This window comes from Mizuhopecten yessoensis, unplaced genomic scaffold (genome assembly GCF_002113885.1).
Source record: "Mizuhopecten yessoensis strain PY_sf001 unplaced genomic scaffold, ASM211388v2 scaffold3977, whole genome shotgun sequence".
In the NCBI taxonomy this organism is placed as follows: domain Eukaryota; kingdom Metazoa; phylum Mollusca; class Bivalvia; order Pectinida; family Pectinidae; genus Mizuhopecten; species Mizuhopecten yessoensis.
The window spans coordinates 39,771-51,269 of record NW_018405314.1 but is presented as its reverse complement, the minus strand read 5'-3'; the positions used below and the strand labels follow the sequence as shown (position 1 = coordinate 51,269).

The 11,499-nt window shown below is 38.1% G+C and overlaps 1 protein-coding gene across 1 annotated transcript in view; it reads left to right on the top strand.

Annotated features, from left to right (window-relative positions):
* Positions 1-4,123: 4,123 nt before the first annotated feature.
* The window catches only part of LOC110448285, a 28,734-nt gene continuing 21,358 nt past the window's right edge, over positions 4,124-11,499 (top strand). The window contains exons 1-2 of the mRNA XM_021494451.1: positions 4,124-4,174; positions 10,800-10,940. Of these exons, the coding sequence (XP_021350126.1) occupies positions 10,895-10,940 (46 nt within the window). The 5' untranslated portion in view covers positions 4,124-4,174; positions 10,800-10,894. The remainder of the gene's footprint in view (positions 4,175-10,799; positions 10,941-11,499) is intronic.

Below are 11,499 nucleotides of genomic sequence, written 5' to 3'. Positions count from 1 at the left end.
TGTTGATAAAATACATAATATTATCACAGATGTACAATTTGGATTTAGAAAAAAACTTTCCACGATAGATGCTATTTTCGTACTACAATCATTAATTAATAGAACTCTCAAAAAACGAAACAGACTTTACTGCTGTTTTATAGATTATAAAAAAGCTTTTGATTTTGTTAAAATCTTTGGTATAAAATGATTAAGGAAGGTATAGAAGGGAAATTCCTGAAAATAATAAGAAGTCTCTATGCCAATGTAAAATGTTGTGTTAAATTCAAAGGTGTTACTGAATTTTTCAAATGTGATTGTGGTTTATTCCAAGGGGAAATATTATCTCCCTTGTTGTTTACATTGTTTGTTAATGATTTAGCAATGGATTTTATAAAAAAATAATTGCTTATCACTAGAAATTCAAACCATTAATTTATTTTTACTTATGTATGCAGACGATATGGTCATACTATCGGAAACACCAGAAGACTTGCAGAAAATGTTAGATTCACTAGCAGATTACTGTAGAAAATGTAGCTTAACTTTAAATGTAGATAAAACAAAAATAGTTATCTTTAGAAATGGAGGTTTAATAAGAGCAAAAGAAAAATGGTTTTATAATAATGATGCGATTGAAGTAGTTGATGAGTTTAATTATCTTGGTCTCACTTTAAATTATAATGGAAGATTTACAAAAACACAAAAAAAACCTTGCAGAACAAGGTCGAAAAGCACTATTTGCCATAAATAATGTATGTAAAAAGAATTATTTTAATATAGAATCTCGTCTTGCTGTTTTTGACACGTTTGTCAATAGTATTTTAATGTACGGTTCAGAAATTTGGGGATTTCATAAAGCACCCGAAATAGAAAAATTGCATATTGGATTTTTGAAATCATTATTAGGATTAAGAAAATCTACAAACACTGCATTTCTTTATATTGAATTTGGAAGATCTCATTTAGAGCTGTTAAGAAAAGTTAAAATTTTTAAGTATTGGATTAAATTACAACGTTCTGATAACTGTGTGCTGAAAGCTTGTTATGATGATAGGGTTGAAAATAAAGACCCCTGGATCCTTAACTTAAAGCATGATCTTTCAAGATTCGGCCTTGGATACATGTTTGTGACTGACAGTATTTATCCTTCTAGTGAAGTATATAAGCAGCGATTATGTGATAGTTTTCAGCAAGATTGTCTAGAGAAAGTTCATTCTTCTTCTGAAGAAGTATTATATCAGCATTTAGTGGAAAGTATTAAATTGCAACCATATCGTCATAAGGCAATTCATTTTAATTATTTAAAACATATTTCTAAGATACGTTTATGTGCGCATGACCTGTCTATTGAACGTGGCCGTTACAGAGATATACCTAGAGAAGAAAGAAAATGCATTTTATGTAATGAAAATGATATAGAAGATGAATTTCATTTTATAATTAAATGTAATCGCTATTCAGACCTCCGGTCTAAATACATAAAGAAATATTATTTCAAAAGGCCTAGTATGTATACATTTGTTCAATTACTCAAAATCGAAAACACAAAAGAACTTATTAAGTATTTATCACTAGCGTTTAAACGTAGAGCAGATTTATTAAGAGGTCATCAATAGAACAAGTCATGTTAAGATACATGTTGTACATCAGTTTATTGTATACAAATTATGTAATATACTATTAGATTGATAAGTCTTGTATGGGTGAATGAGGGTGAAGAATGGTTCTGGCGTGCGTATGATGAATGACGAATGATTGCTGCTGCTGTTGCTGATATGGTGATGATGATGATGTAATGATGTGATGATGATGATGATGATGATGATGATGATGATGATGATGATGATGATGATGATGATGATGAGGTTAATGAAGATGATGAGGATGATGTGTGCGAGTCAGTGTGAGTGTTCTTGATGATGAGGATGATGTGTGCGAGTCAGTGTGAGTGTGTCCTTGTGAGTGTCTTTGTCTTATCTGTAATTGCCATAAGTTGTAAAACTTCAGCAAATAAAGAACTTGAACTTGCATTCCGAACTGATGACGTCACATACACTCTTTACCAGACGGGACAACACAGGTGTATACAGACAGTTGACAGCACTCGTTGTATATATATATACACACACCCTATATATGTATATATATCATATTATATAAACCCGGGTTACATATGCACTCGGAGAAAATTTAACATGAATTTCCATTAAAACTTTCATATATTGTTCTAATTCCTGTATTTTGTCCTCAATCAAAGTAGATTTGTTATCAATAGAAACTTTAGGCCAGAACTAGTAGTCTCCTGTTGCTGGAGTTTTTGTATAAGTTCAGCCAACTTAGATAGTTTGTACCAGGTTTCCATCTACAGACATACGTAGATTGACGAGAAATGTTTCTTTCATTGATTACAGAATACAAAGTGTAGATATGTTCCCCACAGCTCCGTTGATTACATAATACAAAGTGTAGATATGTTCCCCACAGCTCCGTTGGTTCCGGAAACCGTTCTGTTCATCACATAAAATATTATTTTCCTCCAACCACTTTGTCAAACAAGCGTTTAATATTGCTGTGTATATCTTACAATACACTGATATTAATGTCACCCCTCTATGATAAAGAGGGGTAGCAGTCGTCGTTTGTTCCTGGCTTCAAAATCAGGTTCATTATAGGGTAAGGGTTAGTGTAAAACCATACCAGTTAACTTTACAGGGAAATAATATAGCATACAGTGTACTTGGTGTCATACGTCAAGGCCGCACTGTATTACCAAGGAATTCGATTAACCCACCAAAGTCTGCGTGGTATAACCTCCCAAAATTATCCCATGGAAGGCCCCATCACAAAATCAGACTGACCAGTAGCCTAACTTATTATCTATCTTAAACATCTTTTTTGGCAATAAATTTGAACGAGGGTCGGGCACAAGTTATTACAACTTGTAACAGCCATCTCCCGTCATACGTTTACAATTACATGTACATGACAACGATGATACTAGGCATAAACATATCAAGTATATATATATATAGATATATATAATATTCACAGACGCAAATAAACATCACGAAAAGTTATTGCTTGATTTGATGAAATGATGCGCATGTCTAAAACGAAAGAGTTAAGGTCTATCGAAAGATCTGAATTGCTCAACAAAAGAAGCCGAACGTATCTCCCGCTTTCGCTTTATCTTAATGAAAAAAGAAGTGAATTCAATCCGGTATATACCCGTTTACATAGCAAAGTGTATTCATTCGCTAGACAAAAATACTAGCCACGTAAATGGTTCATTTTATTTTTATTCACAATTTAAGCACCCCTGTGCTCGATTCCATGTCAGCTTTATTCAACTTCCTACGGCTATCCAGAAGAGTACTTGTAACGTGCTTTTTATATAACACCCCACCTGCAATAATGCTTCCCCAACGTTATTCCGGCAGTATGCTTTGACCATTTGGCAACTCTTCACTTCGTAGCTGACCCGGTTACAGTTTTAAGTCACTGACAATTCTACCGCAAAGCCATTTTGTTTACAATGAAATGGTATATTATGCGTATGTGTTATCAGAATGACGCAAACTAAAATGTAATCCCGTATAAAATGTATGGTCAGACTAAAATATAACCCCGTATAAAATGTATGGTCAGACTAAAATATAATCCCGTATAAAATGTATGGCCAAACTAAAATATAATAGATATAACTCTGATGTGATGGTTGGACCGACTTCATTTAGTTTTCCAAATCTAATAATACATCAAAAAATTGGACATCATATGATACAAAAATAAAATAAATTAACACTTGTATTCACAACAAATTTAACACAATCACCATGCAATTTGTTATTGTTTTCTGGTACTGAATATAACATGGATCCGGCTATTCCAATAGATTTACGAGACCCTGAGAGTGCTTTGATCTGAAATGAATGTAATAAATTACAGTATTATAAAAACTATTTATCAAGTACAATTTACAATCGTTTTTAGAAATAAAATGAACCCTTTTTGACTGCTGAGAGTAAATATTTCTGTCACAGAAAGCGCTGTTTCACTTTCGCGACATATTGTTTTTTATAACAGATTGGCCGTTACGACCAAATAATGGAAAGTGAGCGACATTAGTTTTGCAAATAGAGTGATCTCCCTTCTTGCACCTGTTAAAAAACCAGGAAGTCGATGATTACAGGTAAGCTGTTTATGAAGATATGTGTTTATATGGTGACCTTTATCTAATTCTTTCTTTGTACCAGCATATAATTTTTAATACTATTCGGAATACTTTGACTTTATTTCATCTGCTATTCATGATATTTTGTATACATAGGAATCATACACAGGAGACGTGGGCACCGTACACAAAACGTGCCCCGTATCATGTGTTCGTCGATTCGTATGACTGAGTGGTTTGCCGCCCGAGTAGTTCGGTTATCCAGTAGACGAGTAGAGTGCATATTTTATTATATATCACGTCTGAATGACGTCACATACTCACTATGGTATGTAGACGTCAAGGGGCCGCACACACCCAAGTTACATAAGACATATAGGAGAAGTTCGTGTATTATACAAGATGGCACAAACTCTCGTATCAGGGGCGGATCCAGAAGTTGGTCAGGGGAATGTCAACATTCCAGATTTATTGTTTATTTTGCGACACATGTGGTTTGAGCAGATATGTGTATGTCTTATTGATGATCTTAAACAACAGAACTAGTCTGTGGTCACGACGTCTGTCTTTCAGTGGTTCGAGTTCTAGTCTGTTTAGGATTGGTGTTACACTGCTTTCTCGCTGCACGCCTTTGTATTTTCTCTATGGTATATATGTCCTTGTCCGCGTAAGGGTCCCATATGGTGGAGCTATACTCCAATACAGATCGAATTAGGGACTTGAACGCACACAATTTCAGATCCGTCGGACATTTCTTCAGATTTCTCCGAAGGAATCCCAGTGACAGGGCTCAGATATACTGGTTTTGGCCTTGTACTTTTTCAAGATCTTTCTTAAATTCTTTTTTTTTAAAACTATTTTTAAGCAAAATGTATGAGGAATAAGTACATGACTAATTTTTAATAACTTATTTAATTTCATTTTTTAAAATCCTTTTTTGGTTTTTAGTTTATACGTATTCACCCAGTGTGTAACACTAGAAATAAAATCTAAAATTATAACTTTAATTTTTGAAATATATTGAAAATGTCAAAAAATATATAAATGTTTATTTGCAATCAAAGTGATCACCTCTATAAAGTGGTATTTAGGCAGGATCTGATCATGTTCCCGTCGGGTAGATAATATTTTCATGTAGAAAACTCAAGTTCTAAATATGTGTGTGTGGTTGTGATTTTGGCGTGAAAGAAATATAATGTAGTTTGCATTATGAACGCTCCTAATTATTCAATCCAATGCTTGTTTTTACATTTACATTATGTATTTTTTAATGTGCTAACGTTCATTTATTTATGTCACTTTATCACAAATCTTCCTGATCTGAAGGCATTAAAACGCGATGTTTATTGTTCTTGCAAATTAATTTAATAAAATATTTAAGTTGCGCCCTGAGACTACAACAAATCACTGACCTTACAGGTAAAAACATATCTTATGATGTATCGATACACGTTACATTAAAGGGGCATCACGGTGAAGTAACTTTATTTTTTGTCTTTTTTTTCAAATACTTCATAAACATCAAGTGAGACTCCTTATGGAAAATAACGATCGGATTTGGCTGAAATAGATTCATAAAAATGATTAAATCTTAGAAAATCATCGGTATTTCTACCTGTCTGACCAACTTACGCGTTTTGTTCAGGGATTTCCCTCTACTAGCGCATGCGCATAGCACATCATTTATTTGTAAACAAAATGACTGGCCGTGTACACATGTGAAGTAAGCGAAAGAAAAGTGTTGTACCGTGTCAGCTACGAAACGAAAAGTTGCCAAATGGTCAAAAGATATCGCAATGAGTACGTTACGGAATCATTATTGCAGGTGGGCAGTATTCAAACGAGAAAATAACTGCCCTAGCAGTTAGTACGGTGCATGTATTCTTCCGGATAGCCGGTTAAGCTGAAATGGAATCGACAGAAATGCTAGCGCTGTTTATGTTATGAATAAATATCTAAAACTATGAAGCTCGCTAGTTTGAACACAGATGAACTTAGTTTAATATGTTAATGGGCATGTATCGGAGAGAGTTTACTTTGTGTTTCTATAATTATACAGTGGTTTATGCGAAAGGAAGGGATAATTGATTGGTTAGTTTGATTTTGCCATGAGGCACTCCAAGGGATAACTGTTGTGATGGCCCACGGCGTATTTCCTGGGTCATCGAGATACGTGCGCTATTAGATTTACATAATTTATAATATTACCGGGTTCAGTAAAATGGTATGATTTAATTATATTGCTGAATTAAACGATTACTTTTGTTTTTACATGCAAGATTGAAATTAGTACTAATATGAATACCCGGCCTTCTCTGCCCCGGCAATGTATAAAAAAAATCAGAAAGGTTTGTCCCTTGGTGTAGGCATAGGCACTTGACGCTTTGTTATGTCAGATTTTTTTTTTATATAAGTATACATTTTTTTTTTCAAAATTATTATCTGAGAATTATCTGAATAAAAAAAAGAAATGACAATTTTTTTTGATGTACATGCATTCGAACCAATGAAAAGGTAAATAACTACAGAGATGCAAATTTTGACAGAAATTGACCAAGTCCGTTAAAATCAACATATCTAAAATAATACGCAAGCAATTTTCGATAACGAACGTCCAAAGGTCTATTCAAGTGGTCAAACTGGACATTTGGAACGGACTATGAATATGGGAATAGCGAGGTAACATAAGTGGAAGTGCATACAATACATACATTCATTAAAAAAAATATGGCTCTTCACGTGATGTCCCTTTAGAGGGTTTAATGGTAGAGGAGAGGTATATCACAGCACAGAAGAGGTGTATCACGGTAGGGGAGAGGTGTATCACGGTAGAGGAGAGGTGTATCATGGTAGAAGGGAGGTGTATCATGGTAGAAGAGAGGTGTATCATGGTAGAAGAGAGTTGCATCACGGTAGAGGAGAGGTGTATCATGGTAGAGGATAAGTACATGTATATCACGGTAGAGGAATGGTATAGCATGGTAGAGTAGAGGTATATCACGGTAGAGGAGAAGTATATCACAGTAGTGGAGAGGTGTATCACGGTAAGGGAGAGGTATATTACGGTAGAGGAGAGGTGTATTACGGTAAGGGAGAGGTGTATCACGGTAGTGGACAGGTGTTTTACGGTAGAAGAGAGGATTATCACGGTAGAGGAGAGTTGTAATACAGCAGAGGAGAGGTGTATCATGGTAGAAGAGAGGTGTATCACGGTTGCAGAGAGGTGTATTACGGTAGACGAGATGTTTATCACGGTAGGGCAAATGTATATCACGGTAGAGGAGAGGTTTATCACGATAGATGGGAGGTGTATTACGGTAGGGAAGTGGTATACCATGGTAGAGTAGAGGTGTATTACGGAAGAGGAGAGGGGTATCATGGTAGAGGAGAAGGGTATGACAGTAGAAGAGAGGTGTAACACGGTAGAGGAAACGTATATCACAATAGAGGAGAGGTGTATCACGGTAGAGGAGAGTTGTAATACGGTAGAGGAGAGGTGTATCACGGTAGCGGAGAGGTATATCACGGTAGCGGAGAAGTGTATTACGGTAGACGAGAGGTTTATCACGGTAGCGGAGAGGGATATCACGGTAGCGGAGAAGTGTATTACGGTAGACGAGAGGTTTATCACGGTAGGGAAAAAGTATATCACGGTAGAGGAGATGTATACCATGGTAGAGGAGAGGTGTATGACAGTAGAAGAGAGGTGTAAAACGGTAGAGGAAACGTATATCACAATAGAAGAGAGGTGTATCACGGTAGAGGAGAGGTGTATCACGGTAGAGGAGAGGTATATCACGTTAGTGGAGAGGTGTATCGGGGTAAAGCAGAGGTATGTCATGGTAGAGGAGAGGTGTATCACCGTAGATGAGAGGTATATCACGGTAGAGGAGAGGTATATCACGTTAGAGGAGAGGTGTATCAGGGTAGAGGAGAGGTGTTTCACGGTAGAGGAGAGGTATATCACGTTAGTGGAGAGGTGTATCAGGGTAGAGGAATGGTATATCTAGGTAGGAGAGGTGTATATGGGTAGAGAAGATGTATATCACGGTAGGGGAGTTCTATCAAGGTAGGAGAGGTGTATATTGATAGAGAAGAGGTATATCATGGTAGGGGAATTGTATATCACAGTAAAGGAGAAGTATATCACGATAGAGGAAAGGTGTATCATGGTAGGAGAGGTGTATATGGGAGGAGAAGAGGTATATCACCTTACATTAGAGGTGTATCACGATAGAGGAGAGGGGTGTCACGATAGTGGAGAGGTGTATTACTATAGAGGAGAGGTGTATCACGATAGAGGAGATGTATATCACGATAGAGGAAAGGTATATCACGGTAGAGGAGAGTTATATCACGGAAGGGGAGAGGTGTATCACGGTAGAGGATGGTATATCACAGCAGATGAGAGGTATATCACGATAGAGGAGAGGTGTGTCACGATAGAGGAGAGGTGTATTACTATAGAGGAGAGGTGTATCACGATAGATATGTATATCACGATAGAGGAAAGGTATATCACGATAGAGGAGATGTGTATCTCGGTAAAGCAGTGGTATATCATGGTAGAGGAGAGGTGTATCACAGTAGAAGAGAGGTGTATCACGGTAAAGGAATGGTATATCACAGTAGAGGAGGCGTATATCACGGTAGGGGAGAGGTATATCACGGTAGAAGAGAGGTTTATCACGGTTTAGGAGAGGTGTATGACAGTAGAAGAGAGGTGTATCACGGTAGAGGAGAGGCGTATCACGGTAAAGCAGAGGTATATCACAGTAGAGGAGAGGTATATCACGATAGAGGAGAGGTGTATCACGGTAGGAGAGGTGTATATGTGTAGAGAAGAGGTATATCACCTTACATTAGAGGTGTATCACGATAGAGGAAAGGTGTTTCATGATAGAGAAGGGGCATATCACGATAGAGAAGAGTTATATCACGATAGTGGAGAGGTGTATCACGGTAGAGGAGAATTATATCACGGAAGGGGAGAGGTGTATCACGGTAGAGGAATGGTATATAACAGTAGATGAGAGGTATATCACGGTAAGGAAGATAATATATCACGTTAGGGGAGAGGTGAATTACGGTAGAGGAGTGGTGTATCACGGTAGAGGAAAAGTATATCACTGTAGGGGAGAGGTGTATCACGTTAGGGGAGAGGTATATCAGGATAGAGGAGAGGTTATCACGGTAGAGGAGAGGTATATCACGGTAGAAGAGAAGTTATCTATCACGGTAAGGGAGAAGTTATCACGGTAGGGGATAGGTATATCACGGTAGAAGAGAGGTGTATCACGGTAGAGGAGAGGTATATCACGGTAGAGGAGAGGTGTATCACGGTAGAGGAGAGGTGTACCACGGTGGAGGAGAGGTGTATCACGGTAGAGGAGAGGTGTACCAAGGTAGAGGAGAGGTGTACCACGGTAGAGGAGAGGTGTACCACGGTGGAGGAAAGGTGTATCACGGTAGAGGAGAGGTGTATCATGGTAGAGGAGAGGTATATCACGGTAGAGGAGAGGTATATCACGGTAGAGGAGAGGTATATCTCGGTAGAGGAGAGGTATATCACGGTAGAGGAGAGCTGCTTCACGGTAGAGGAGAGGTGTACCACGGTAGAGGAGAGGTGTATCACGGTAGAGGAGAGGTGTATCACGGTAGAAGAAAGGTGTATCACGGTAGAAGAGAGGTGTATCACGGTAGAGGAGAGGTGTATCATGGTAGAGGAGAGGTATATCACGGTAGAGGAGAGCTGCTTCACAGTAGAGGAGAGGTGTACCACGGTAGAGGAGAGGTGTATCACGGTAGAGGAGAGATGTACCACGGTAGAGGAGAGGTATATCACGGTAGAGGAGAGGTGAATCACGGTAGAGGAGAGGTGTACCACGGTAGAGGAGAGGTGTACCACGGTAGAGGAGAGGTGTATCACGGTAGAGGAGAGGTATATCCCGGTAGAGGAGAGGTGTATCACGGTAGAGGAGAGGCGTACCACGGAAGAGGAGAGGTGTATCACGGTAGAGGAGAGGTGGACCACGGTAGAGGAGAGGTATATCACGGTAGAGGAGAGGGGTATCACGGTAGAGGAGAGGTGTACCACGGTAGAAGAGAGGTGTATCACGGGAGAGGAGAGGTGTACCACGGTAGAGGAGAGGTGAATCACGGTAGAGGAGAGGGGTACCACGGTAGAGGAGAGGTGTACCACGGTAGAGGAGAGGTGTACCACGGTGGAGGAGAGGTGTATCACGGTAGAGGAGAGGTGTATCACGGTAGAGGAGAGGTGGACCACGGTAGAGGAGAGGTATATCACGGTAGAGGAGAGGTGTATCACGGTAGAGGAGAGCTGCTTCACGGTAGAGGAGAGGTGTATCACGGTAGAGGAGAGGTGTACCACGGTAGAGGAGAGGTGTATCACGGTAGATAAAAGTTATTTTAGTTTCCTTTTTGTTTGGCTACAGCAATCCATTTTTTTCAAACTGTAGATCGCTATGTAGTTGTTTGGTTCTGAAATTAAAACACAAAAAAACCCCAGAAAAGCGATGGTGCTGAACACTTATTTGTTACTAATGCTTTAGCTTCAGTGAAAATATATTTGTTCGTTATTTTCGTTATTCCCACTTTCAAAATTAGAAATATTTCTTTGCAGGCGAAAAAGATGTAGAACTATCTTTAACGAACGGAGTTAATTTTCTTTTCTCAATGGCATCATGGACATCTGTATAGCCGTGCTCCACATCAGACATGGATGGGATAAATTACACGACGGTTACTGTGCCCACGACAACAGGTAAATGGTATAAATCTACGGACTCTTGTAAATCCTTACAGTTACAGGGCTTTTTACCAGAACAACCTTTTTTAGATAATTTTTCTTTTAAAAAAAGTGGGTGCAAATATTTCCATTGTATTCTCTCAGAAGAATTTAATTACCTCTCTTTTAGCATACAACCGCTGCATTGAGATATCGAAGAATTACCAAACTGCGACAAAAATGCAGTTCGTTCTCCAGAAATTGTTTTTTCCCGTGCCAGCTTTCGTGAATATTGTTGCTATCATTGTTTACATTTTCGTTCGTTATTTTTGTCAGTGTTATCACCTTTATAAGGTATTAAGGTTTTTTTGAGAAAGTTTCCGTCTTAGGTAAAATATGGATAATTTACATTAAAAGATCTCTGTATCAATGCCAAAGACTGTAACTTTGTATCGATGCCAAAGACTCTAACTTTGTATCGATGCCAAAGACTGTAACTTTGTATCAATGCCAAAGACTGTAACTTTGTATCAATGCCAAAGACTGTAACTTTGTATCAATGCCAAAGACTGTAACTTTGTATCAATGCCAAAGA